This window comes from Larus michahellis, chromosome 9 (genome assembly GCF_964199755.1).
Source record: "Larus michahellis chromosome 9, bLarMic1.1, whole genome shotgun sequence".
Lineage (NCBI taxonomy): Eukaryota > Metazoa > Chordata > Aves > Charadriiformes > Laridae > Larus > Larus michahellis.
The window spans coordinates 12,518,339-12,540,643 of NC_133904.1; the positions used below are offsets into that span (position 1 = coordinate 12,518,339).

The following is a 22,305-nucleotide window of genomic DNA, read 5'->3' on the forward strand; positions in this document are numbered from 1 at the left end:
ATTCTTTTCTGTAAAGTGGCAAAATACTCAAGATACTTTCCTTTCTGTTCCTTCTCTCGTGTGTGTGTTCTTTCACCTGAAAGCTTTTGAGTCATTTAAGAGATTCTCACACTTAAAGAAACAATCATGTTTGGGACAGATTCCAAGAATTCTATGTTAACTGGTCAAAATACAACTGAAAATAACAATTTGTGCACTGCTTCAGTAATTCAGAATCTTTCTTCCATACAGTAACTTATTAATTAATTTGTCAACAAATATTTCAACAGCATATTTCATAGCATTTATTTACTATATAGAAGAGTGTTGTTATTTAGCTCAAACAATGTATTGCCTGCTCTTTTAATAGAGAGATGAAAAGTTGGCTATTTGAGGATCAGTTAAGGATCAAAGACAGAACTTCAGCTTTGAACCGAAGCACAGGTATTTTGACAGGTTGTAGAAGATGCAATATTAAATATCTTTACCTTATTCTGATTTAGGGGTCGGAGTGGGAAGTCATATCAATACCTGTATTACCATGGATTCTGTATGAAATAGGCTATCAGCATGAAATACTGAACTACAGGGAAGACAGCTTACAGAAGAGTAACACAAACTGGGAAGGGAGCAATCAGCCATTTTAGTTTAGGTGAGTAAAATAAAATCAAATCATTAAGTTACTTTATAATTTATTACAGTATAACAGCACATAAACAATGAGTTCTTTATTACTGAGGACCAAACACCTAAAAAGAAAAAAACAATCCATCAACTAATCAATCAAGTCGGTCACGTACATTTCCCCATAATGCAGATGAATTCACTGCCTGTAAAAATACAGGAGGACAGATACAGAGAAGTCTGAAAAAATCTTGAAAATTTTTTCATGTACTCCAAAATCCCACTTCTAATTCAAAGGAAGATTTAGAAACAGCATAACAAAAAATATAGAAAGCATATTCAAATAATTTTCAGTTATTTCCAGTAGAACCAAAGCCACCTTCTCCACGTTCTGTATCATCTAGTGTCTGAAAGACAGCAATTATAAGTTGGTTTAGTGTCTTAACTTGCCTTTTGTTTCTATACAACAGATATTGTCTATCATTTACCATAACAATAGCTACAACTGAGAAATCAAACAAAAATTTTTGAGACATTTTAGAATAGCCTTTGTACAAGTTTAAACAAATCTCACAGTGTGAGACAACTGTTTCTAGTATATACTGAGGTCTTTCTTAAGTACCCGTTAACTCTGAAAACTACAAAAAAAAAAAAAAATCCATGTAAATGCATGCAAAGTGTCAAGATTTCTATTCAGGTAGCAATGCCACTATGCAGCTTTAACACTGAAAGTAACTGTAAATAGCGAAGTATTTATCTATACCATGATTTTCAGTTTATATACAACTATCTTAAACTATTGATTATTCAAAATAGCAGAAATATTTTCTTTTGGCAACTTACTTGAACTTCTTCTAGCTCAGGATAGAAAATACGTTCACAGATGAGCTGGGCAATCCTATCCCCTTTTTTAACTGCGATTAAGTTAAAACATTATTAGTTCTTTCAAAAAAAAGTGAACAATCAATACAAAGTTTAGACAATTGCCTTTCAAAAGTATCAGAATGTACTAAAACATAAACACTTATTTGAAACTTAGTTGAGCAGATGTTAATAGTTGAGAAAAATACAGGCTGAGCTAAACTTGTGCTTAGTCCTTTTAAGGCGAAGTTTCAGCAGCAGTACCAGCTCAAGGCATCTCCCCTTGTTCCTGCTGCCGTACTGTGGCATCTTAAGTTTCATTATGAATAAATAGTGCAGAGATGGAGAGACAGCTGCATGTATAATGTGGCTCCTTTTGTGAACTAGACCCAGGAACTGATTTCTCTGGGAGAAAAAGACTGAACTGATAAAACGAAAACAAAATGTCTGATTAGTACCCAATCTCATTCACAGAAGTTCTGTAAGAAGCTTGTGCTGTGAAGTCGCAGAAAAGGCTGCAAAAACACTGGCAATATTGTAACTGGGCCCTGAAGTTTAAAACTGACTGTTTGCAGAGGGACAGCATGGTTAAGGGAAAACTGTATCTTTATTACTAGTGTTTCCCAGGATTCCGGGGAAATTTTATCTCAAATACTTCTCAGCTAGGTTTTCTTTTTTTTTTCTTTTTTTTTTTTTCCAGAGCAAGAAAGAAACTAAATACGAAGTTGCATTTCAGTACAGCTCATGAATCTGAAGCTTAGCTAAGCATGGTTTTTTTGTTTATTTTGATGTGGCAGTGTGGTTTTTGGTTGGTTGGGTTTTTTTGGGTGGGTGTTTTTTTGGTTTGTTTTTTTTTTTTTTGCATGCTGCCTAATTTGCTAGGAGTGGAATCTTTTGTGTTTCCTTGAGAGGACATTGTTAACTTCCCATGTTTTCATTAACTGTAACAAGAAAAATGTTCTCAGCTAATTCTAACCCTTCATGGACTTTTAAAGAAAAATTAGTTTCGCATTTCTAGTCAGATGGCTGAAAACAGGCTCTGCCAAGCTTAATACTGACCTTCAAAAGTTTCCTTGCCGAAGTTGAAGAGTACCACACCAACGTTTCCCCTGTAATCCTCATCAATAACACCAGCTGTCATTAGAAAGAATTAAGAGGGAAATCCAGTTAATAAGTGTTGTCAGTGTATTAGATAATGGTGGTTTAGATTAGTAGATGATTGCAGTTTCTCATATTGACATCCTTTATATTACTCATGCACAATTAAACAATATATATGAAAACACTGAAATACCTAAAAGTGCTAATGAATCTTACAAAAAGAACTGAAAAACACCATCACACGTCAAGAAGTGTTTCACCACTGTACTACTAATTTTAGTTGTAATACACTATCTGAAATCAAGACAGCTGTACCAAATTCAGGCTCCATTTGTTCTGCTAACTTTCATCTCTTTGAGTGTCAAGCAGAAATCTGTTCTTTAACATTTTATTTGAGAGCTATGTATTTGCACAGATCCAAATCCTGTATCCCAGGCAGGGTAACAGAACTAAAGCTTTAAGGAACTGATGACTGTCATTCAGCTACACTCAAGTGTAAATACTGTAGAACAAGATTGCTTTTATATTTCATATAGCTGTATTAACTACACAGTTCAGATTATCTACCAATACACATTGAAATAATTGTATTCTGCTTCCTTGAGGTTTTTCTCTCAGATACAGGACGCGTATTTCCAGTAGAAAAAATGGGCATACAGGAAAGATGGGGACAAGCTTTTTAGCAAGGCCTGTTGTGATAGTATATGGGGTAATGGTTTTAAACTAAAAGCAGGTAGATTTAGACTAGACTTAAGGAAGAAATATTTTACGATGAGGGTGGTGAAACACTGGCCCTGGTTGCCCAGAGAGGTGGTAGATGCCCCATCCCTGGAAACATTCAAGGTCAGGCTGGACGGGGCTCTGAGCAACCTGATCTAGTTGAAGGTGTCCCTGCTCATTGCAGGGGGGCTGAACTAGATGACTTTTAAAGGTCCCTTCCAACCCAAACTATTCTACGATTCTGTGAAATAATTTGCGTTGGTTTATATGACACCGAGTCTGTGCTACATACATGCATTACAAAGAGAGATTCAACAAACTTGTCATGGCAGCACGAATAATTTTAAGCATCATGCAAGTTCTGCAGTCAGCTGGCCATTAATTTGGTGCATTTGTTCACGTGTCAATTAGATGGAGAGCTGAAAGCCAAAATTCGTTTTTGGCACATAAAATTATGTAGATATGCTCATAAATGCATATAATAAGATCATTAGCTCTTTGGATAAATTCTTAATTTGACAAACCATTCTCAAGTGTTTCTGTACAGCTAAGACAACGTTTTTCTAGACCACATGCTGGGACAGATATTGCTATGCATTAGAGATTGATAATGGAATTTGCTAATTTAACATAACGAGGGCTAGTTTTTTTCTGTTATAATACAGTATTCTGCTCTGATATAACACAATACTCAAAACTGATTACTACAGATTACTAATTCTATTTAAACGGAGATTATGCTTCTATATATTTAAAATGTACCTATTAAAGTAATATGGTTAGATTTATACATGCAAGAAACTCTTGCATGTCACGTTCTTGCTGGAATTATCTGAAGGAAATATATAGAACAGAACAACTGGGGCTACTTAAAGTCATTCTGAATTAAGTTTTCTGCCTTTGTGTCTCTGACAGAAAGCAAGTTTATTTGTACACAATGACAAAAATTGTACTTGATGTACTGGTTAGCACTTAACTGCTAATGAAGTTTTTTGATCTACCAGACATTGCTGCTATTTTCTGGGAGACTGAGAGGGGAAAAAAAAAAGAGTATCTAAAACAGCTTATATTGGAGTAATTGGAGCTTAATGGCACATTAGTACTTCTACCCCTTTTTAAACCCTAAACGTTGTTTGGGGTTTTTTTCTGAAAAGGAGTGTAATAAAGGATCTATACTGACTTAAAATTAGTCAGATGGCTTCCCTGACCTTTAAACAATGGCATTAGCACAATCTCAGCTTTACATATAGACTCTAAAATTTATTTTATAAGTATTTGTTGAAAAGGCTGTCACCTAAACAGATACTTCTATGAAAAGATACCAATTCTTTTGACCGTCTATTTGATTGCTGCTAGAGACCGGCTCTCTAAGATTTGAAAACTGTCTGATAACTGAAGAACATTTCTGTGGCTGAACTGAAGTCACTCATTCACTAGAGAGGAAAAAAATCCTCTCACTAAAACACTCTAATTTTCTAAGCTTAGCTATAAAGTAAACACTTTGTAATGGTTCTACAGATTGTATCAGATGTATTTTCTAGCAGGCAAGAATTGCGCTTCCTGTACACTTCTGAGGGTGAAAGCTTTCCAGAGGATGCAGAGAGGAAAAGCAGGCTTCTTCCTTAAAAGCCTTCCCTATACAAACAGAACTTGCAACTAGAGTTTAAGTTTTGCTTTAAGAAAATAACATTTAAAAATGTGTTTTGTGGCCAAAACGATTAGTCTAATGCTGTGCTGAGTGACTGAAACACTGTCAAAGCTATGATAATTTCAAGTTCCATTAAAGGCACAGATGGGTAAGATTTTGTGAAATTAATTCCCTACCAATCATTTTCTCTAATGTATCTTAAATGTATTATACCTCCACTGACATAGTCTTACTGAGTTTAATCACCGTGTAGATTTTGAGTTCAAACTACATGATTTCTATCAAAGAATACATGATCCTTGTAAGATACAGGAAAATATGATCTAGGAGGACCTGATCGGTTTTCCTTCTGTGTAGGGTCACAAACTCACTCTATTTAACTGGGCATACTGGCAAAACATGTTAACATCCTTGGCACTCTGTTACTCCAGAATAGCAAGTTACAATAATTATACACATTGCTGAGCACTACGGCGCTTTTTCTAAGTTATATGCATTGGGTGGAAATCACCTATGTCATTTTTTTTTTTTTTTTGAAAAATCATGCATTGGAATTGGCAGTCTGACATTCCATCATACTGTCAGAAGTTTGGCATGTCACTTGTTGGGAAAGCATCCACACCTAGCAGATGTGAATTCTGAACATATTCTTGCATGATCCCAATTTTTCTCCCTGACCTTAGGGCTTCTGGCAATGTATTTTTACTTAAATGGATAATGCCCTCATTGTGACAAAAGTACTTCTGCAGGACAAGTTAAAATTATGTAACAATTGTTTTAGTTTTGGTTTTTTTTTCTTTAAAAAGTCATCTACTAATTGTCAGTAATAATTTTTACTCATGGCTTGTCAGTTTTCAAGTTTTCATAAATCTGAACATAGGTCATCCTGTTAAGCACTTCTGGTTGCCTTCTGGTATTTTCTAGTTTAAGTTTCAGATGAAAAGACTGTTACAGAGCATATGTATTCTTTCATATAAACAAAAAATTGATTTAGAAATGTTGCTTTAAAGAACCACACTATAGTAGACCATGTATGTTAGTGTCACAGGGCTGTGGAGAATCTTTGATTCCCATGTTAGTGCTCTTTGGTATGTTACCCAGTAACACTGAAGAAAACCTTAGTGTAACAGACATGCAAGGATCAATGCTTATTTAAGACAAAGCCTGAATGACACAAATCTGGCATAGATGCTCTCCTTTAGCCTCTGATATCAGAACTGTATCACAGGCATAGCCAGACTTTGGTATGCCATAAAGCAGACAGAATAAAGTAGTTCTGCAGCAGCTCTAAATTATACTGGGAATTGCTTTGCTTTTTTGGCTGGCTTGTCATCAGAAAGAAAAGGATGCTGAGAGTCACCCTTCCTCACCTCTAGAGCCAAGCCTATAAGCAAGTAAAGGCTGAGTACCATGTTCTAAGTAGTCTCTCTGGTTTAACAGTGCCGGGGAGGGAGGGGGCGGTGAGGGGAGTGGTGAAGGAAACCAACCAACCAACCCACCCACCCAACAACACCCCCACCCCCTCCTCCCCTGCAAAAAACCCCAAAAAACCTAGAGAAGAGGAAAAGGTCTCAACTTTTCAGCACACTTTTCTTGTCAACTTCCATTGTGGCTCAAATTGTAATGTCTTTGCAAAAAATGTGCTCTCTCTTGTCCAGCCAGCACTTTTGAAGATACCCATTAGATGCATCTTCTTCATGTCATTACAACAGAAATGTAATTTTTGGTTCTTTTACCACAATCTATTGACAGAAAAACCAATTGCTCAGGGTTTTAACAGCAGAAAACATTTTATTTAACTTAGAACTGTATTCTTGTACAATTAGAACAATGTAATGTGCATTTAGTGCTGGTTAAATTGCTGTGGTTACAGCTGTGCTCAGAACTCCACAATAATCTCAGCGGTGAGAACTTCTGTGCAATGTAAATGCCATTTCATAATACAATACTTAGCTAATCTGTCTGTGCTCTGATCAGCCCCACAGCAAAACTGGAATAGAACTTTCAACTTCATTTACATCATGTTGCAGTTATAGGGCTATGGTAAAGGCACGGTGAGGCTTTCATGAAGGCTTCTGATTATAGATATGCCTATAACTATTTTTTGAAAGGTATCTGTGACCTTCTAATAAAGGTTGAAGAAAAGCTCAAAATACTTTAAAAAAAATCCTGTTTGTTTGTTCAAAACAGATCTGTTGCTAGTACTGAACAAAAAAACCACCACCTGTAAAGACTTGTACAAAGTGGGATTTTATTTCTTTCAAAAAACTTTCAATTTTTAAGTCAATTAATGTACAAAGTTACGAGAATAAATTTCGTTTGCTTTACATAATTTGTTATAGTTTCATCAGTAATAGTAAACTAAAGTTCCTTTCATCCTAATTATTAATTCTATCCACAGTAAAGGTGTCTTCCAGTGCTTTCTATTATTCCTTTTGAATATCATTACTATATACTCTCTGCGTAAAAGAATATCTATGTTATTGACTTAATCCATTCAGATCTTGCACCAGACTCAAAAGAATCACACATAAATGATTAGTCAAAATGGAGAAAGCAGAATGTAAAAAGTCATCTTTGAAGCCTAAACCAAAAAATAACTTTTATGCCAGGCATTGCCTAAAAAAGTATAATATAGTTATTATTTTTTTAAAAAAAATCAGTAATTTTTTTATAATTCAGCACGTTTTAAAATAATTACAATGCACTGGCTCTCTGAGGTATCTCACAGTTACCTCCTTTTGCCAGATGACCAACGAAGCTAGCATTATTTATTTACGCCTATTACAATATGAAATCAAGGCACTTCTGCAATCAAGTTTTACAAAGTCTTAGTAAAAAGAACAAAAATCTTACCACCAACATCTATGAAGTGCTTTGCAGCTAAACCAGAACGCGGTGCTAGAAAACAAGAATTTTTTGGTGAGTATAATAATTTATTTCTTTTAAAACTCTTACACAATATTTATAGGCTCTGTGTTTGCAGAGTCATGGCAGCAAGAACTGTTTCCACAGTCTTTCTAAAATAAATGTGATTTAACAGGAACTACAGTAAGTGTTAATGTATATATTAAACAAAATAACAGCTGCTACAGGCTACAATAAAATTGCAATCTTTAAGTAATATAAATATATCTTTGTTTAGACGAGCAATTGCAGAGTAGGTTTACCCAAGAAAGGCGGCTGAAGCAGACAACAAGTATCTCATCTTGGTTTATTTTTGGCAGCTACCACTGGTTTGGAATCATCTCAAAAGGTCAATTCATTCAAGTTATGATGGAAAACAAGATTTGACAAGCCAATTACAAAAAACATTATACACAGATAAATTTAATGATGTGCAGGGTGTTGATGTGTTTTTGTTTTTTTTTTTTTTACTTACCTTAGCCTCCTTTGATGAGGTGCTAAAATGTTACTCTCTTCAAAATTTTCTTTGTCTGGGATAAGAGAAATGCACACGCATTCTCCTTTTAGATAAAAGGACACAGCGAACTCCGATCACACTCTTCCAGTGGAGTGGTTATTGCTTTTTTTACTTTAAGAATGTATACATAATTCAGAAAAAGAATGAGCAAAACATAACAAAATATCTTATATGGGTTCTCTCAAGTATTCTGTCACAAAAAGTAGTCAAATTCTACTACGCTAGTACTCTTACTTCAGGGTTAGCTTTTAAATATCAAGGTGTGTGTTTTCTTTATGTCTGCTACCTATTGGTCTTTCTGATTCTAATTCTGAAACTGCAGAGAAATAATGAACTATTGCATAGCCTATAAAGTTGTATGTAGATTATGAACATTTTTGCTAATCAACTTTTTGTCACTTGACATACACCAAACCTCAAATGTATTTTTAGACCAGAAATGTCTATTACAAGACTTAATAAGTCACACAGCCGCATGGCACCTCTCTTCTGTGTAGACTAATTCTGAAAGCAGAATCTAAACATGATGATGGTGTCAAACCTGTTCTACAGTGACTCTGCAGGTTTATTATAGGCTGTTTACTTACCTACTCGGCCATAGCATCCAGAAGGAAGTGCAATTTGAATGTCTGTTTTCACTACAGCCTTTTCCATGGGTGGTATCACACAGTCATAGGCACTACATTAAAGAATAAAACACTAATTTATATAGAATATTTTGAAAATTTTCTTCTCTGTAACTTAAGGTACAAAATTACCCAGAATTATTCTTGCTGGGAATTTATACTATGGAACTTATACAAGAAATATTTACAGATTTGCAAAATCTAGTGCAGATCCTAAAACACAATATATCACCATTTTGATGGTGCTAGTTTAAGATTTCAGTGGTGTCATTTGAAGAGCATAGTCTTAAGGTTGCTAGTTTTAAATGTTTTTTTTTAACGGTAAGACAAAAAATACAAGCTTATCTTTTAAAATTAATCATTAAATGAATGGGGTTGTGCAAAAGCAGAAACTTTAAGGATAATACACTCTTCTGATTAAGCTTTCTACAGCAGATTAAGTAGTTGTAATCAAAAATAATAATCTATTAAGTTAAATTTTAGGCAACCTTTTTTTTTTTTCTGAGCCAGTCAGAAGTTTATGATTCACAGGATTCTGTTGAGAACTGCAAACTAGAGAGATTTTAAGAACTTTTTGAAGCTACCCAACTAGAGGCTTAATGAAAAGCAGCGATGACAATACCACAGTGAGACTGTTCTACTTGTTTAAGGTAAGCATATCTTGGCCTTTACACAGAATTTATTTTTAAACACTGGGAAGCACTGAAAGGTTTTCTATGAAACAGACTTTTTCCAGGTGTACAGTGCACCACTGGAACAAGAACAAAAACAAACCTGGTAGACAAAAGGAATACAAAAGAAAAGCCTCAAGTGCAGTGAAGCAAAGCTTCAGGAAGGAAGTCACATAGGTGAAGGAAGAAAGACAGGCTGATTATTCTAAGTAATACTAAAAAAGGGAAGCTAGAGGAGGTAGAAGTGGAGTTTCAGATATAGTGGTTGTATTTGATCACAGAAGCACTATGCAAACAACTGCAAGCCTAGCTGCAGTTATTCTTGAATATAGCGAAAACCTTTGAACAATGGTTATTATCAGTTCAAGCAAACCAAAACCTAAGTCTGTACAGCAACCCACATGGTTTCCAGCTAGGAGCATTATCAAACTGTCACAATCTCCTTTGGCAGGCAGCACCCAACAGCCAAGAGGAAAGCAGAAATGCCTAAACGCTGGCAGGGAGGGCCCACATGCGCTACCATTTTATTGTTTCTGGGGCCTCTGTCTTCATTGAAGGTTGCAACAAGATCGTAGATTGCATAATGCTGCTATATTTAGTTTTAGTTGAAGAGAAATACAAACCTGAAAAAATAATAGCTACTTACTGGTTAAAACAGATACGTTTGGCATTCCAGCCAACCATACCTGCGCTAACTTGTCATTTCCCCCTCATTGCCTCACAGGGTTATGAAACAGTAACATGCCTACAATTCAGTTTCCTGTCCTACAACTGTAAAACTTAGATTCACCAGAAGTATGACACAACCCCATAATTTTATATACATTATACTTATGGGATGGAGCTTCAAATAGTACATACGGTGCTATCAGCATTTTCTTAACAATGCAACCGAAACACCATTGTCTCATTCAAACTTCTCGCTCTTACAATCAACCAGTCAGAAACACCACATTTGTGATCTCCTATTCCTATGATGAATAGGCAGACACCTAGCCAATGCTGGCGCCAACAGCAGCGCTGGCTGATGGGTCAAGCCTGATTTTTGGCCAACGGATGCATCGCTCCCTGATGAAATCAGTGCTGCAGCATGACTGGACCACAGATCTCTGGAAACGAAGGCAGAGGGGATGGAGAAGCAAGGGAGCTAACGAACAGACCTCCTGTCCTGCATGCCCAGGGGGTCTGCCCAACAAGAGGCCCTGCCTCAGGAGAGCCCCCTCAGCGGCCGGAGCCCCGAGCCATGGGCCCCTCCTGGGTGGGGTACCCTCACCTGTACAGGTCGTAGCCCGCGGCTCGGGCAGAGCCCCTGGAGGGGGTGGAGGCGTTCTCGGACAGCTTCGTGAAGCGGAGCCGCGCCGTGGGCTCCTCGGGTACCGAGCCCTTCTGCCTCTTATTGGGGGACGGCTGCAGGACGGCCTCGGAGGGCATTGCTGCGCGGGAACGGCAGGGAGAGAGAGAACCGCTGTGAGGGGAGAGGGGAAAAGCCCGCGAAAACTGGCATCGCTCACTGAAGGCAGAGACGGGGGGGGAAATCAATAGCTCCCTCTCCGGTCGCTCTCTAGCGGAGCATCTGCGCCACCCCTGCCGGTGAGAATGGCCTCGCCTGGCTCCTCAGGCCCTCGCTGGGGAGCCCCCGGGGATGCTGGTTCCCGCCCCGTGGCGGCGGGCGGGACTCGCCGGTCGCGGCGCCCCGCAGCCCCTCCCGATCGCGGCTGGGTGGCCCCCGAGGGACCGGGCCCGTGGCATAGCAGGGCCGCAGCCCAGCCAGGCAGCTTACGTTTCCCCCAGCCCCCCCGCCGCCCCCTTACTGCGCCCGCGGGGCTGCAGCAGCCGCCTGAAGTGCCAGGAGAGCATCGCGCCGCCGCCGTGTGGGGAGCGTGCCGCCTTCGGGCTGCCCGGCGCTCCCCGCCGCCCTCCGGCTGTAACAGGCTCAGGGGGCATAGGGCGAGGGCAGCGGCCCCTTCTACCCCAACCCGGGGTCTACCTGCCATGCGGCGCGGCGCAGCCCCTCCGCCACGGGCCCGGCGCCGCGGGCCTCCGCGGGAGAGGGAGGCGGCGGCGGAGCGGGATGGCGGGCGGACCCCGCGGAGCGCGCAGCGTTGCGGGGGAACGGCATTGCGGCTGCACGGCCGGCGGCGGGCGGAGCCAGGGCCCAGCGCGGCCGGCACGGGCCCTGTCAGCAGCTCGGGCAGGGGCGGGAGCGCGGTGGGGGGGTCGGGGGGTGTTACAGCTTCCACAGGGGGGCCGCGGGGCCGTCCCCCGCCCCGGTTCGAAGTCGTACGGCAGGAATGGCCGTTAATGCGGGTGGTGCCTCGGCCCTCCCGCCTGGCGTCCTCCTGCAAACAGCCTGTGTCCCCCTTCAGAAACCGTCAGAAGCGTTTGCCTTGCGAAAGGGAAACAACCGCTTCCCCTCCTTGTCCAGGCTGCGGATAGGGAAACCTGTCAGTGCTCTGCCTGTCTTGTTCTTCTGCCTCAGTCGAAGCAGAATGCTTTTTAAAAATACTTTTAAAAGCCAGGTTGGACAGGGCTTTGAGCAACCTGGTCTCGTGGGAGGCGTGCCTGCCCGCGGCAGGGGGTTGGAGCTAGATGATCTTTAAGGTCCCTTCCAACCCAAACCATTCTGTGATTTTACAATTTCACCATCTTTGATTTTGGTATTCCCTGCCCTCTTTTGCCATCCTGTTTATGAAAGACTTCCCTAAATTCCCCCCTAGTTTTCTGTGCTGTGGGCTGGCAAGAATGCCCATTGGACTCACGGCTGTAAAACAGGTGCTTAACCACTCTGATGGATGTATTTTTCTCTGCGCAAAATAGCTGCAGACTGTTGGAGTTCTGTTTGCTAGTCTAAATTTTGTCAAACGACCATTCTCTGTGACTTTTTTTTTTAAGACCAAAGCATATGCGATTGTCTCCTTGCTGTGCTACATTTTTTAAATGCAGCCAGATGGCAGTGAAACCGTTGCTACACATTGTGGTCCTATTGTGAAAAATATTTTGAAGAAATGTCCCAATTTGGGGTTTCTTTTATTGCTGTTGAGCACTTTCAGTCTTAATAGTGTACACTGTTTGAAGAAACATGTGTATGCATCATAGACCTATGTGAAAAAGCTACTTAGAATATTTCATGACTTCTGATATAAGCCATCCACAAATGGAAGTTTATAAGAATTTAAGTTGTATCCAATGAATATCTAATTATAAATGGTGATTTATACAAGCAGAACTTTATAGAGGTTACAATTGCATCCTGCATCATAATGTAGAAAAGGACTGATTTTATGAATGGCCTGTCTCCGTGAGGCAGGCTGGGTTCTACGCTATGTCTAAGGTAGCCTGAAAGTCCATAAATAATAGATAGGAGGACTCATCCAAACATATTATCAAGGAGAAACGTCTCGACCGAGTGACACTTTTTCCCCCCCCAGATCTATACGAGGGGAAAAAAAAAACACCTGTGCTTGAAGTCTGGGCAAGTTTGCCTTGGTCCTGGGAATGTGTTGTTTGCTCTGTAGATAGTCACTTGGTTGACATTCCTGCATTCTTGATTGCTGATTAGTGCTGCTCTTCATTGGGCATTTCCTCCTGACTTTGATGAACAATAGCGAGATAAAGTAAAGTTATCTGCCTTTTACTTAGATTGAGAGTAGGAGTGGAGGCTGCTTTGTGGTACACAGAAAGAAACATAGAGTTGCTTTCAGGAATAATTGTAAAATTCTCCCCACTGAAGTTTTGGTGTTAGAAAGAGCATTTTTATTAGAAGAAAACTGGCGTTAAAGAGAGATTCCCCACCCCAGTCCCACTCTGAACAGCTGTCTTCTCACAGTGATTAAGGTTTTTAATTTAAAAGGCTGCTGTGAGGGTGTTTGTTTATAATTAAGCTCTATTTTGTTTATAATTAAGCTCTGTTTTTGATTATGTGTTTTGCTGTACAGTGAGGGGGGCTGTGGAATTTTGCCATTGCTTTTTACTCTGTTCCAGAACAACCTTAGTGCTTTATTTTGTTTGCAACTGAATTTCTTCTGATGAAACTCCAGCAATGGCGTGACTGTGGGTTATTGCTCTTGTTGTTTGTGCAGAATGCAAGCTAAAATTTGCTATATTTGTTTGTTGTTGCACTGGCACGACTACATTTTCCTTTTTTTTTTCTAGCAGAGGCAAGGCCAGTGCGAGGTGTTCCCTCGGCAGCCACGCAGCCTCGATGGGCTACACACCTGCCAAGGGGCTGTGCCAACCAGGTACCAGAATGGATAGATGTTTAAACAGTGGTCTGATGTGTGCTGAACCGCGCTGTTACAAACCCTGGATTTTCCTCACCTGTAACTTCAGGACTGAGTCACTCATTTGGCAAACAGCTGCAGCACCTTAAGGGTTTATTGGCCTTCTGACAAAAGTTACAATGGGATAGCAGGGGAGAGAGAGCAGGACCCTGGAGTGATCCTCAGTCACTTCATTGAAGTCCAATGACAGTCAAACGGACAGAGGCAGAAATTTGAAGGAGACCACCAAACTTCAAGTTGAAAAGGCTGAGGGTTGCTCAAATTCTGTTCTCCCAGATTTGCTGATAAGTCAGGAACCTCTGCCAGAAGGGAGGTGACACAGGTACGGGGAGTTAAATGAGTTAGTAATAGCTAAAACTCTGCAGCTGTTTTCCCAGTATCTACAACTTCACTGCTAATTCACGTTACCTGTTGCCTTATCTGTCACATGTAAGCTACTAATCAGTTGCTGAAACTGCTTCTGCCTTAAAGAAGATCTTGAAATACCATGTGGAATCACAGGGGGGAAAAAAAAAAGCACAGGGGAAAGACGAGGAACATCCAGGTTTTCTGAGAATGAAGGGCAGCCTGTCATATTTTGCCTAGCTAGGAAGGCTTTTGGTAGGACTTTTCAAAGATGTAATGCAAATTGCAGAGGTTAAGACTGGCAGAATTTACTTTGCAAATGGATGGAGCTTTATACTTTGTGATTATGATGCTGGAGAACTCCTTTCGCTGTGAAGTACAATAGCGGTATGCACTTTGCACAATGTGGCTTGAGCAGTTGCAACTTTTTATCTTCAGAATGTGATGCCTTTTTCGTGAGGTAGCTTTTCTACTTGCACTATTGGGTTGCTGATTTAAAATTAAGAAACAAACAAAACCCCCCAAAACTAATCTCTGTGGACCATAACTCTAGTGAAAGGCATGTTGGAAGAATGCTGTTCTGGAGCACTGGGTGAGGATGCCTGTTACCGTTCCTAAGCACTGTGCCCTAGGGGTATGTGATCAAGATGGGGAACTTGCCAGTGGTTGTAAAAAGTTTTAAGGAAAATGTATTCTCAGAACTATGATGAAATGCCTTCTGTGTTACCTGTTGGAGCTCCACTAATGTTAGGAGGGAAAGGTAAGATTCACTAATGAGAGGAGCGGTCGTGGATCGTTTTAACAGGCCCTTAGGCACAAGCTTAGCTGTGCGGGATGCCTACGCTTTTGAAAAAGACTCAAAATATTCTTTGTTCTTCCTTCATAGCAACAGTATTTTCACACTTTAATGTCCCTAGCCACCTTATCTATGCTTGCGTTTGTCATGGCTGCTCAAATCAACCCCAGATTATATAAACCTGCAGAGCTGGTAGTGTGATATAAGCTCAAAATGTGCTAGACAGCTTTAGAGCTATGTTTTTTCTAGAGATGTCAAACTTGTAATCAGAATTCAGTTACTAACATGGTGATTAAAATTCAGCAGTTGTTTTATGCATAATGTATGTAAAAGAGGAAGTGTCTGTTACAGAGTGGGAAAAGAGGTAGGTGGACTAACAAAATTTTGCAATTGAAGTTGCAATTTAAGAGAGTCCATAATTACTGTGGTCTCCAAATTGGTCATACACACACTTCAGAAATCATGGTGAGGAATGAGAAACAGAAGCTCCTGGGAAACTGCTATGTTGAAATTACTTGTGAATTTGTGGAAATAACACTTTCAGGTAGTTAAGTACTGTTGCGTCTAGAGTTTGTGCTGCTTGTTATAAATCCCATAATATTGTTGTGTGGGTACATCTTCTAATTAATCACTGTAGTGTAAGCAAGGAGTTTTACAGTGATATGTATGTTAGTACTTAGTTTTTAATGGCTGTTGTTTTAGAAACACAGCTCTTGGGATTAATTGTTGCAATGCCCATAACGATGCGTTTATGAGAGAAAAGCGCGAATAGTATAGAAAGTGCCACTGCTGGTTCATACTGTGCTCCTTCTCTTTTTGGATCTGCTCAGGTCCCCCAGATCAGAGTTAGGAAACAATCCCCTGTTATGTACATAATTGAAGGGCTTAATGCAGGTATGTATTTCCCCCAGGTCCTTCCATAGAATGTGATAAGAAACACACTTACAGAAGGCCTAAGTGGAGCCTCCCTAAAAGCTCTTTTTTTGTCCGTTGACTGCCTTGGGTACCACACGCAGATTATACCTGTTTAGTGTCTGAAGCAAGGTGGAAAGGGTGGTGGCCATTGCAATTCTACAAAGGTGGAAGGACCTGACAGCATGTATCACTGCTGACATCACTGCAAAGTATAAGAATAATCTCCCTGTTTTGCAGGTACAGAGTGTGAGGTTTGGTTTGCTTAGAGCTGTGCAGGAAGCGTAGTATATCTAGGAAACTCATATATCTGTGTCATGCAGTTAAACTGCAAAATGATCCTTCAACCTGGCTGTAAGTGTGTCAGAAGGAGTGAAGGAAGAACATTATGAGAAAAATACCAGAATTTCCTATCCTGTCTTTAATAGATGGAGAAAATAGATGGATTATTGGGCTACATTACCATGTTCTGCTAAATTGCTGCTGTTGAACTCAGGAAAAATATGAATACCAAATATTTGTCATTTTTGGAGATGGAGTGCTAGATCCTCTACAGATTATATTCTAATAATTCAAGCAAAGATAGAATCTGAGAGATGCTTTAAAATAAACATTTAGTGAAATTCAGGGTCCCCTCGCTTTCCTGGGGCTTAGGTTTTGGTTGATCTCTGCAAAGGAGTTGCAGAACTGCAGTAATTAAATTAGCTGTGCTCTGTAATGGTCTTAAATTTAAATAATGCTTACACGTAGGGTATGACTTTCCCCATTGAAAAGAGAAGCTGTTTTTATTGACAGCTGAATTGATAAAGTACTATAGTGCTGCAGAATAGAAAATAGAAAAATTACGTAACTTAATGGATTTCCTTTATTTCAAGTTAGTGTGTAATGAGTATTTTTTAGAAAATCTAAAAATAAGAGGAATATTTTATATAAATCAAAAAATAAGGCATTCAACTCAGCTAATGGAGTTTATTTTGTTTTCTAATCACATAAATCACTGTACATATTATCCCAAAGTATAATGTCAGATTGTATTAACCTGTAACATTCATAGCAAAAATTGTCAGAATACTTATTATTTCACTAATTTCTTTGTGAATTTACTTACATTTAATTATGAATTATTTAAACATTTAATTATTGCAATACATTCCATTCCATGTCAGAGCTTGAAAATTCATTATCAAGTCTTGTCATATAGAGTCCATATTTTTATGTACGTAACGTTATGTATGTAACTGACTGTCAGTTAATTAGGAGCATTTTAATTAATATAAATTAGCAGAACAATTTAGGTAAAAGCATCTGCTGAGGGCATAGGTCCTGATTTGGCAATATTATAATTAAACAGCATCACAGTTATCCTACTTGCATTATATCAGTTTATGACTTTGACATGATGGATACCACGCAGGTTTTTTTCTATCTCCCAAGTTGGTGCATGTGATTGAAATCCTCCTGTATGTCTACTAGCAACTATGACAATGCAATTTGAAAGAAGCATTTACTTATAGATTTAATGCTTTTTGTATTATAGTAGTTAATTTCGGCTTTCTTAGATAAATATCAAAATCATTTTCAATACCTTATAAAATTAGTGGATTTTCTTCTTTGTGCATTCAAAATATTTGCTGTTTTATGTGAGAAAGATATATAGATATAGGTAGATTTTCCTTCTTTTGCCTGTACTGGAGTGTAACACCAGCAGGGACCATTTACATTTTTTTGTCTAGTTCTTCACTGTGTTGCTTTGGATTTTTGAAAATTTTTGTGTCAGTTACTAAGTTTTAGATCTGTATTAGATAAGTGCATCTTTAATAAATCACTGCAATTAAAAACATAGGTGTTGAAATCAAGCAAGGAATATTCTGGGCGCTGATGTTTTCCTAAGAATAGAAAGTCAGTACATTTTTGTGGTTGCCCCTGACCATTAAGACTGGAGGAAGGTTCTTGGAGAGAATTTCTAGCCAAGCCATATAAAGGTAATCAGACACTACTCCTTTTCTTGCCACTGGGAGGCTCCTGTTTAGACAGAGAGAGAAATAAAATTAACATTATGAAGACAGGGGTAGCCCTGAAAACATGCATCTCACTAAATATTAAGTAGTAAACATCAACTGTTTATATACAACTCTGTTCATAATTAAGAGTACATGATTGTTTTAATCTTATAATGCACAAAGCTCTGTAATCTTTATAAGATTATAAAGATTAAGGCTAATGTTAGGCCTTAATCCTGCAAACTCTAGCTCACCTGGTTAGTGCTGTTAATGTGGCTAGTTGTACTGGGCATGGACTGCTTGTGATTGTAACCTTAAACTGGTAAAGAAGCATTTTTTGGGTCATAAAACCCACACATAATATGATCTTTAAAAAAGAGTTTTGCCATCCATCAGTTTATGTTCTGATCTATAATTACTGTGAAATGGGAGTTTTAAAGTATGTGTCAATTATGGTAAACACTACCTGATCACCCCTTTTTGGAAACTGAATTAGGTTTATCTGCTCTAACTAAAAATTGATTCTGAAAATGGCTGATGCTTTTTTTTTTTTTTTTTTTTTGGTGATTGTATTGGTGGCCTCTTTTTCTTTATGCAATTGCATCATCCTTTTCCAATTTCACATAGTTCCAAGTAGGTTTTGGCTAACAATGCCATTTGTTGTGTGCAAACCAAAAGAATCCTTTCTCTGAGTTGTTAATAGTTGGGGGGAAAGAAAGAAAAATTTGTATTTTCTGCAGATGAGTAAGCAGGTGTAACACTCAATATGTAGATTTGGATGTGAAGATTGCATCTTTGACACTTTCATGAGCAGAGCTTTGTTTTAAGCTATGAAGATTTACTAGGAAAGATTCATATTCAGCGTAGTCCCAGAGAACGATCAGTCCAGATGCAAGTCCTTCAAAACATACTTAAAAGATTATTTTTGCCCTCAATGAATTAACACAAGCGTTTCTGTTGCTCTAGTCCAGAATCCCTTTACACATTAGATGATTATTCTCAAAGTTAGAACCAAAATCTTGCAACTCACAGAACAATGAGGTTAGCTGCCCTCGAATGCTCTTGTAAGAGTTCATTCAGACGGACTTGGCGGTAACTCTGATTAAAACAAAACAGGGGAAAAGAAAAAAAAAAAAAATCAGTTAGGTCAGTGATCACCAGTTCTGGTGCCTCATGGACTTCTACACCAGCCATTGCCTGCAAGATTTTCTGCTGTTGCTCTGGCAACATTGAAAGCCAGGTCTGCCCTGTGGTCTAGAGTGATAGAGATGGCAAAACATGAGGCTAAGCCATGCTTCTGGATTAGCATAGCTTCATGGGGACCAGAGTTGTTCACCACTGTGTAAGATTTCCTGGGGATGGGGATTATTTTTGTACTGACAGAGTACCAGAGCTGGCTCAGACATAGTTTTTACGTATTTCTTTGTCTATGGAGTATAGTCAGTGTGCAGAGACTCTGTTGTGCTATTGTTTGATGGCGGTTAATGTATTAATTCATCTATTTTGTTAGTGTCCAGCTGCTGTGCTGGTAGAGCTGAATGTCACTGTGTAAGTGAAAGTGAGCGCCTTGCCAGAAGTTCACCTCTTAAACAAAAGACCAAGAGTCTGGAGTAAGACTTAGCTGCTTTATGTATTGTTTATTTCTATGGACTTTTACAAATTGCATAAGTCGCTGTTGCTTTGAAACTCATCCAAGATCAGGCTCAGGCCCTCAAAGTTTTTTATAATTTAACACAAGTCATAGGGAACAAGAGACCAGGGCAGGTTTTTGTAGAGGGAGATTACAGCATGGGAAATAGATGTATCTTAACTGGTCTTAGAAATTTTATTCTCTCTTTCCCTGGAGAATGTAAAAAGCTGCTTTTTCTCCATTCAGACCTTAAATTTTCCTTCGCTACAGAAATTTCACGATTCTTTTACACATTATATAGGTAAGAATCCTCATAATTTAGCCAGTTGTTATCTCATGAGAGTCATCCTATAACATCACACTTTATCTGTGCTGCCAGGTTTTTCTCTCTTGAATTTTAAACGTGTTCTAATGTCCTCCATAATATTCCCAGAACTGCCTTACTTCTGAAGATAAGGGCCATGTCTTTCTAGGTGTGTAAACTAAACTTTTTGTTGCTGTTCTTATTTTAAAGAGAGATTTGGCATTTTCATATTGCTGTCTGCTTCCAACCTATGGGTTTTTTTCCTGGTTCTTTAGTTAGTGACCTAGATAAGACCAAACTTAATCATGTATCTCTTTCCTGTTGTATGCTCACTGGTTCTGCACACAAGTGTGTGTATCTGGGATTATATTCCCATTGTCTTTTATACTGAAATGTTCTAAGGGCTCTGACTCCCAAGTTTTGATGATTTATGCTGAGAGTACTTCAAAAGTTTTCTGCCCACAGCTGACTACTGTAACTTTGTGCTGGTTATCAAATCTATGAAAAGAGTAATACAGTGAGCAGTCAGTCTGCTTCCCAGCCGCTGCAGTCGGTAGTGCAGTGTGTTATTTTAAATCACCATTGATTTCAGCTTATGTTAATGTCAGGCTGTGACCTCTAGCGGCTCTGAGCTCAGACTCACAATCCTTGCTCCACTGAGGAAGTTACCAGCACCATAAAGTGGAGATAACTAAACTCTCAGTGCACTCAGGTTAATCCAACAGGAACCATAAATAAAATTGCTAGATTAATTCTCTGTCAGTTACAGGAGAACTCATCTCTTAGGGGTAGAAGAGTTTGCAGTGTGCTTTCGGCACTGGCCTGATGAAGCCTGGCGGTTCTTTGCTAAAAAGGTATGTTTCAACAGAATTAAAGAGCAGCCTGGGCTCTTATTCACCCAGTGGATCAGCCAACATCAGCCTTAGAGTGCCTCTGAACTGTGGGAGAGCTCCCGTGTTGTAGGCAGGTTTAGTCTTCACTCTGCCGTTGAGGTAAGAATCCGTGTTAAATCTTGCCTTTGGAAAAATTCCTGGAGCCAGCTGGAGGGTCTGGATGCAGTTTTAAATTTCCCAAAGTGGTGAATGTTTGGAACTGCACTTTCTAAGAGGTCCAAGCTCTAAAACAGTGGAGCCATTTAATAAACCACTCAGCAGATCTTACTAGCTTGGGCTCAGCACAGTACTGTGTGGCTCCTGGTTCAGAGGTGGTTTTCCTTTGGCTGGCTCTGATGTGGGCAGAGCTTCTCATCAGCCTGGAAAATACTGGGTAAACATGCCAAGGTCTTACAGAGTGCTGCGTAATGCAATCGTAACACACCTCTGCTGTGTTTACAATATAAATCCAATTTGTAAATATCAAATACGGGTTTGTACATGCCATGTTTCTAATTTTGTATCTGGTATTTCACATTTTCTTACTAATCGCTTCAAACTTCTGGAGTGTAAGAAAAGGTACAGATGTAAAAAGGCAGGCAGGGCTTTACCTTTTCCTTGAATGCTTCCAGCTCTGCATCTGTAATTTTCCATGGAGTCTCTCGCTTTAATTTCTCAGCAGTTGTTATATCTTTGCAGCTTTCATGGAGGCGATATGGTTCAATCATCTCTTCAAAGAATTTCCAGCTGAAACAGAAATTACAAAGGAGGCCTTGCTGCAGGGTATGAACTCACTGACATACAGACACCATGTATGGCACGCACCACGGACTATAACTGTAGCTGAAGAACAGCAGAATCTCTAACTATTCTTTGCCACCTTGTGCTCCAAGTTATAGCTGTGTCACTTCAATATGTTGGGGTTATTTGAGGATAATTAAAAGGTTATTTGAGGATAATTAAACACTGCATTTGGCCTATTATAGTTGCAGAGAATTTTCTGTGTTTTCCTGGTTGTAGCAAAAATACTGAAATGAGTTCTACAGTAACTCCAAACTGCAGTATATTGGTTACTAATGTTAATAATGGATATGGGGCTCCTCATAAATACTGAGCTTTTATTATTGTTTTAGCATTAGCTGGAGCCATTGCCTGACTTGTATAGTTTTACTGTTACAGTTTTAATGAAATGGAGAAACAGCTGGTGTAAATCTCCTGTGGCAAGGGGCTGAAGGAAATGCTGTAGGTTTTTTGTTATATGGGGGCTCAGATTTGTGTTCATTTCCCAACTTTTCCACGGATTTTCTCACTAAATTTCAATTTGTTTCTTGAAGCTTTTGACTGTCATCACCTGGAGAAGCTTATCATCCTTCTGTACTTCCCTGCTTGCCCTTTTGTTGAAAGTTTCTATCATCCCACAGAGACCTCAGGGCGTTTCTTTTGTATTAATATAAGTGTATTTCTATGAGCACTTTATGCTGACAGGCCTCACTGTAAAGTGAAATGGGAGGC

At 39.3% G+C, this 22,305-nt stretch overlaps 2 protein-coding genes and 1 long non-coding RNA gene across 5 annotated transcripts in view; 1 reads left to right on the plus strand and 2 right to left on the minus strand.

Annotated features, from left to right (window-relative positions):
- Positions 1–490: 490 nt before the first annotated feature.
- LOC141748813 (uncharacterized) lies at positions 491–9,754 on the plus strand. The gene is made up of 3 exons (XR_012589102.1): positions 491–631; positions 7,682–7,855; positions 9,515–9,754. It is a non-coding gene; the product is annotated as an uncharacterized LOC141748813 (long non-coding RNA).
- On the minus strand, positions 688–11,785 carry DUT (deoxyuridine triphosphatase). Of its 2 annotated transcripts, none has more exons than XM_074601428.1 (7): positions 11,642–11,785; positions 10,928–11,087; positions 8,945–9,036; positions 7,790–7,834; positions 2,524–2,598; positions 1,447–1,517; positions 688–1,010 (listed from the first exon to the last, which is right to left on the minus strand). In XM_074601428.1, the coding sequence occupies exons 1-7, from the start codon at positions 11,646–11,648 to the stop codon at positions 954–956; spliced, it is 507 nt and encodes a 168-aa protein (XP_074457529.1). In that variant the 5' UTR covers positions 11,649–11,785; the 3' UTR covers positions 688–953. The 2 variants fall into 2 exon arrangements, with proteins under 2 accessions (XP_074457529.1, XP_074457528.1); XM_074601427.1 differs by having other exon boundaries at positions 11,466–11,680.
- A 5,158-nt stretch (positions 11,786–16,943) lies between these two features.
- The window catches only part of SLC12A1 (solute carrier family 12 member 1), a 49,540-nt gene continuing 44,178 nt past the window's right edge, over positions 16,944–22,305 (minus strand). For both annotated transcript variants that reach the window (XM_074601233.1, XM_074601232.1), the window contains 3 exons: positions 21,405–21,540; positions 19,018–19,085; positions 16,944–18,009 (listed from right to left, as the gene is read on the minus strand). In XM_074601233.1, the coding sequence (XP_074457334.1) occupies positions 17,874–18,009; positions 19,018–19,085; positions 21,405–21,540 (340 nt within the window). In that variant the 3' untranslated portion in view covers positions 16,944–17,873. The remainder of the gene's footprint in view (positions 18,010–19,017; positions 19,086–21,404; positions 21,541–22,305) is intronic.

Bases quoted from the DNA above. Each gene is read 5' to 3' on its own strand.
- DUT (XM_074601427.1), bottom strand. From the start codon at position 11,598: ATGCCCCCTGAGCCTGTTACAGCCGGAGGGCGGCGGGGAGCGCCGGGC. The intron at 9,037-10,927 runs GTGAGGGTACCC...TCTTTAATGTAG, and splicing joins GCGGGCTACGACCTGTACAG to TGCCTATGACTGTGTGATAC. The intron at 1,011-1,446 runs GTAAGTTGCCAA...GCTGTCTTTCAG, and splicing joins CTGAGCTAGAAGAAGTTCAA to ACACTAGATGATACAGAACG.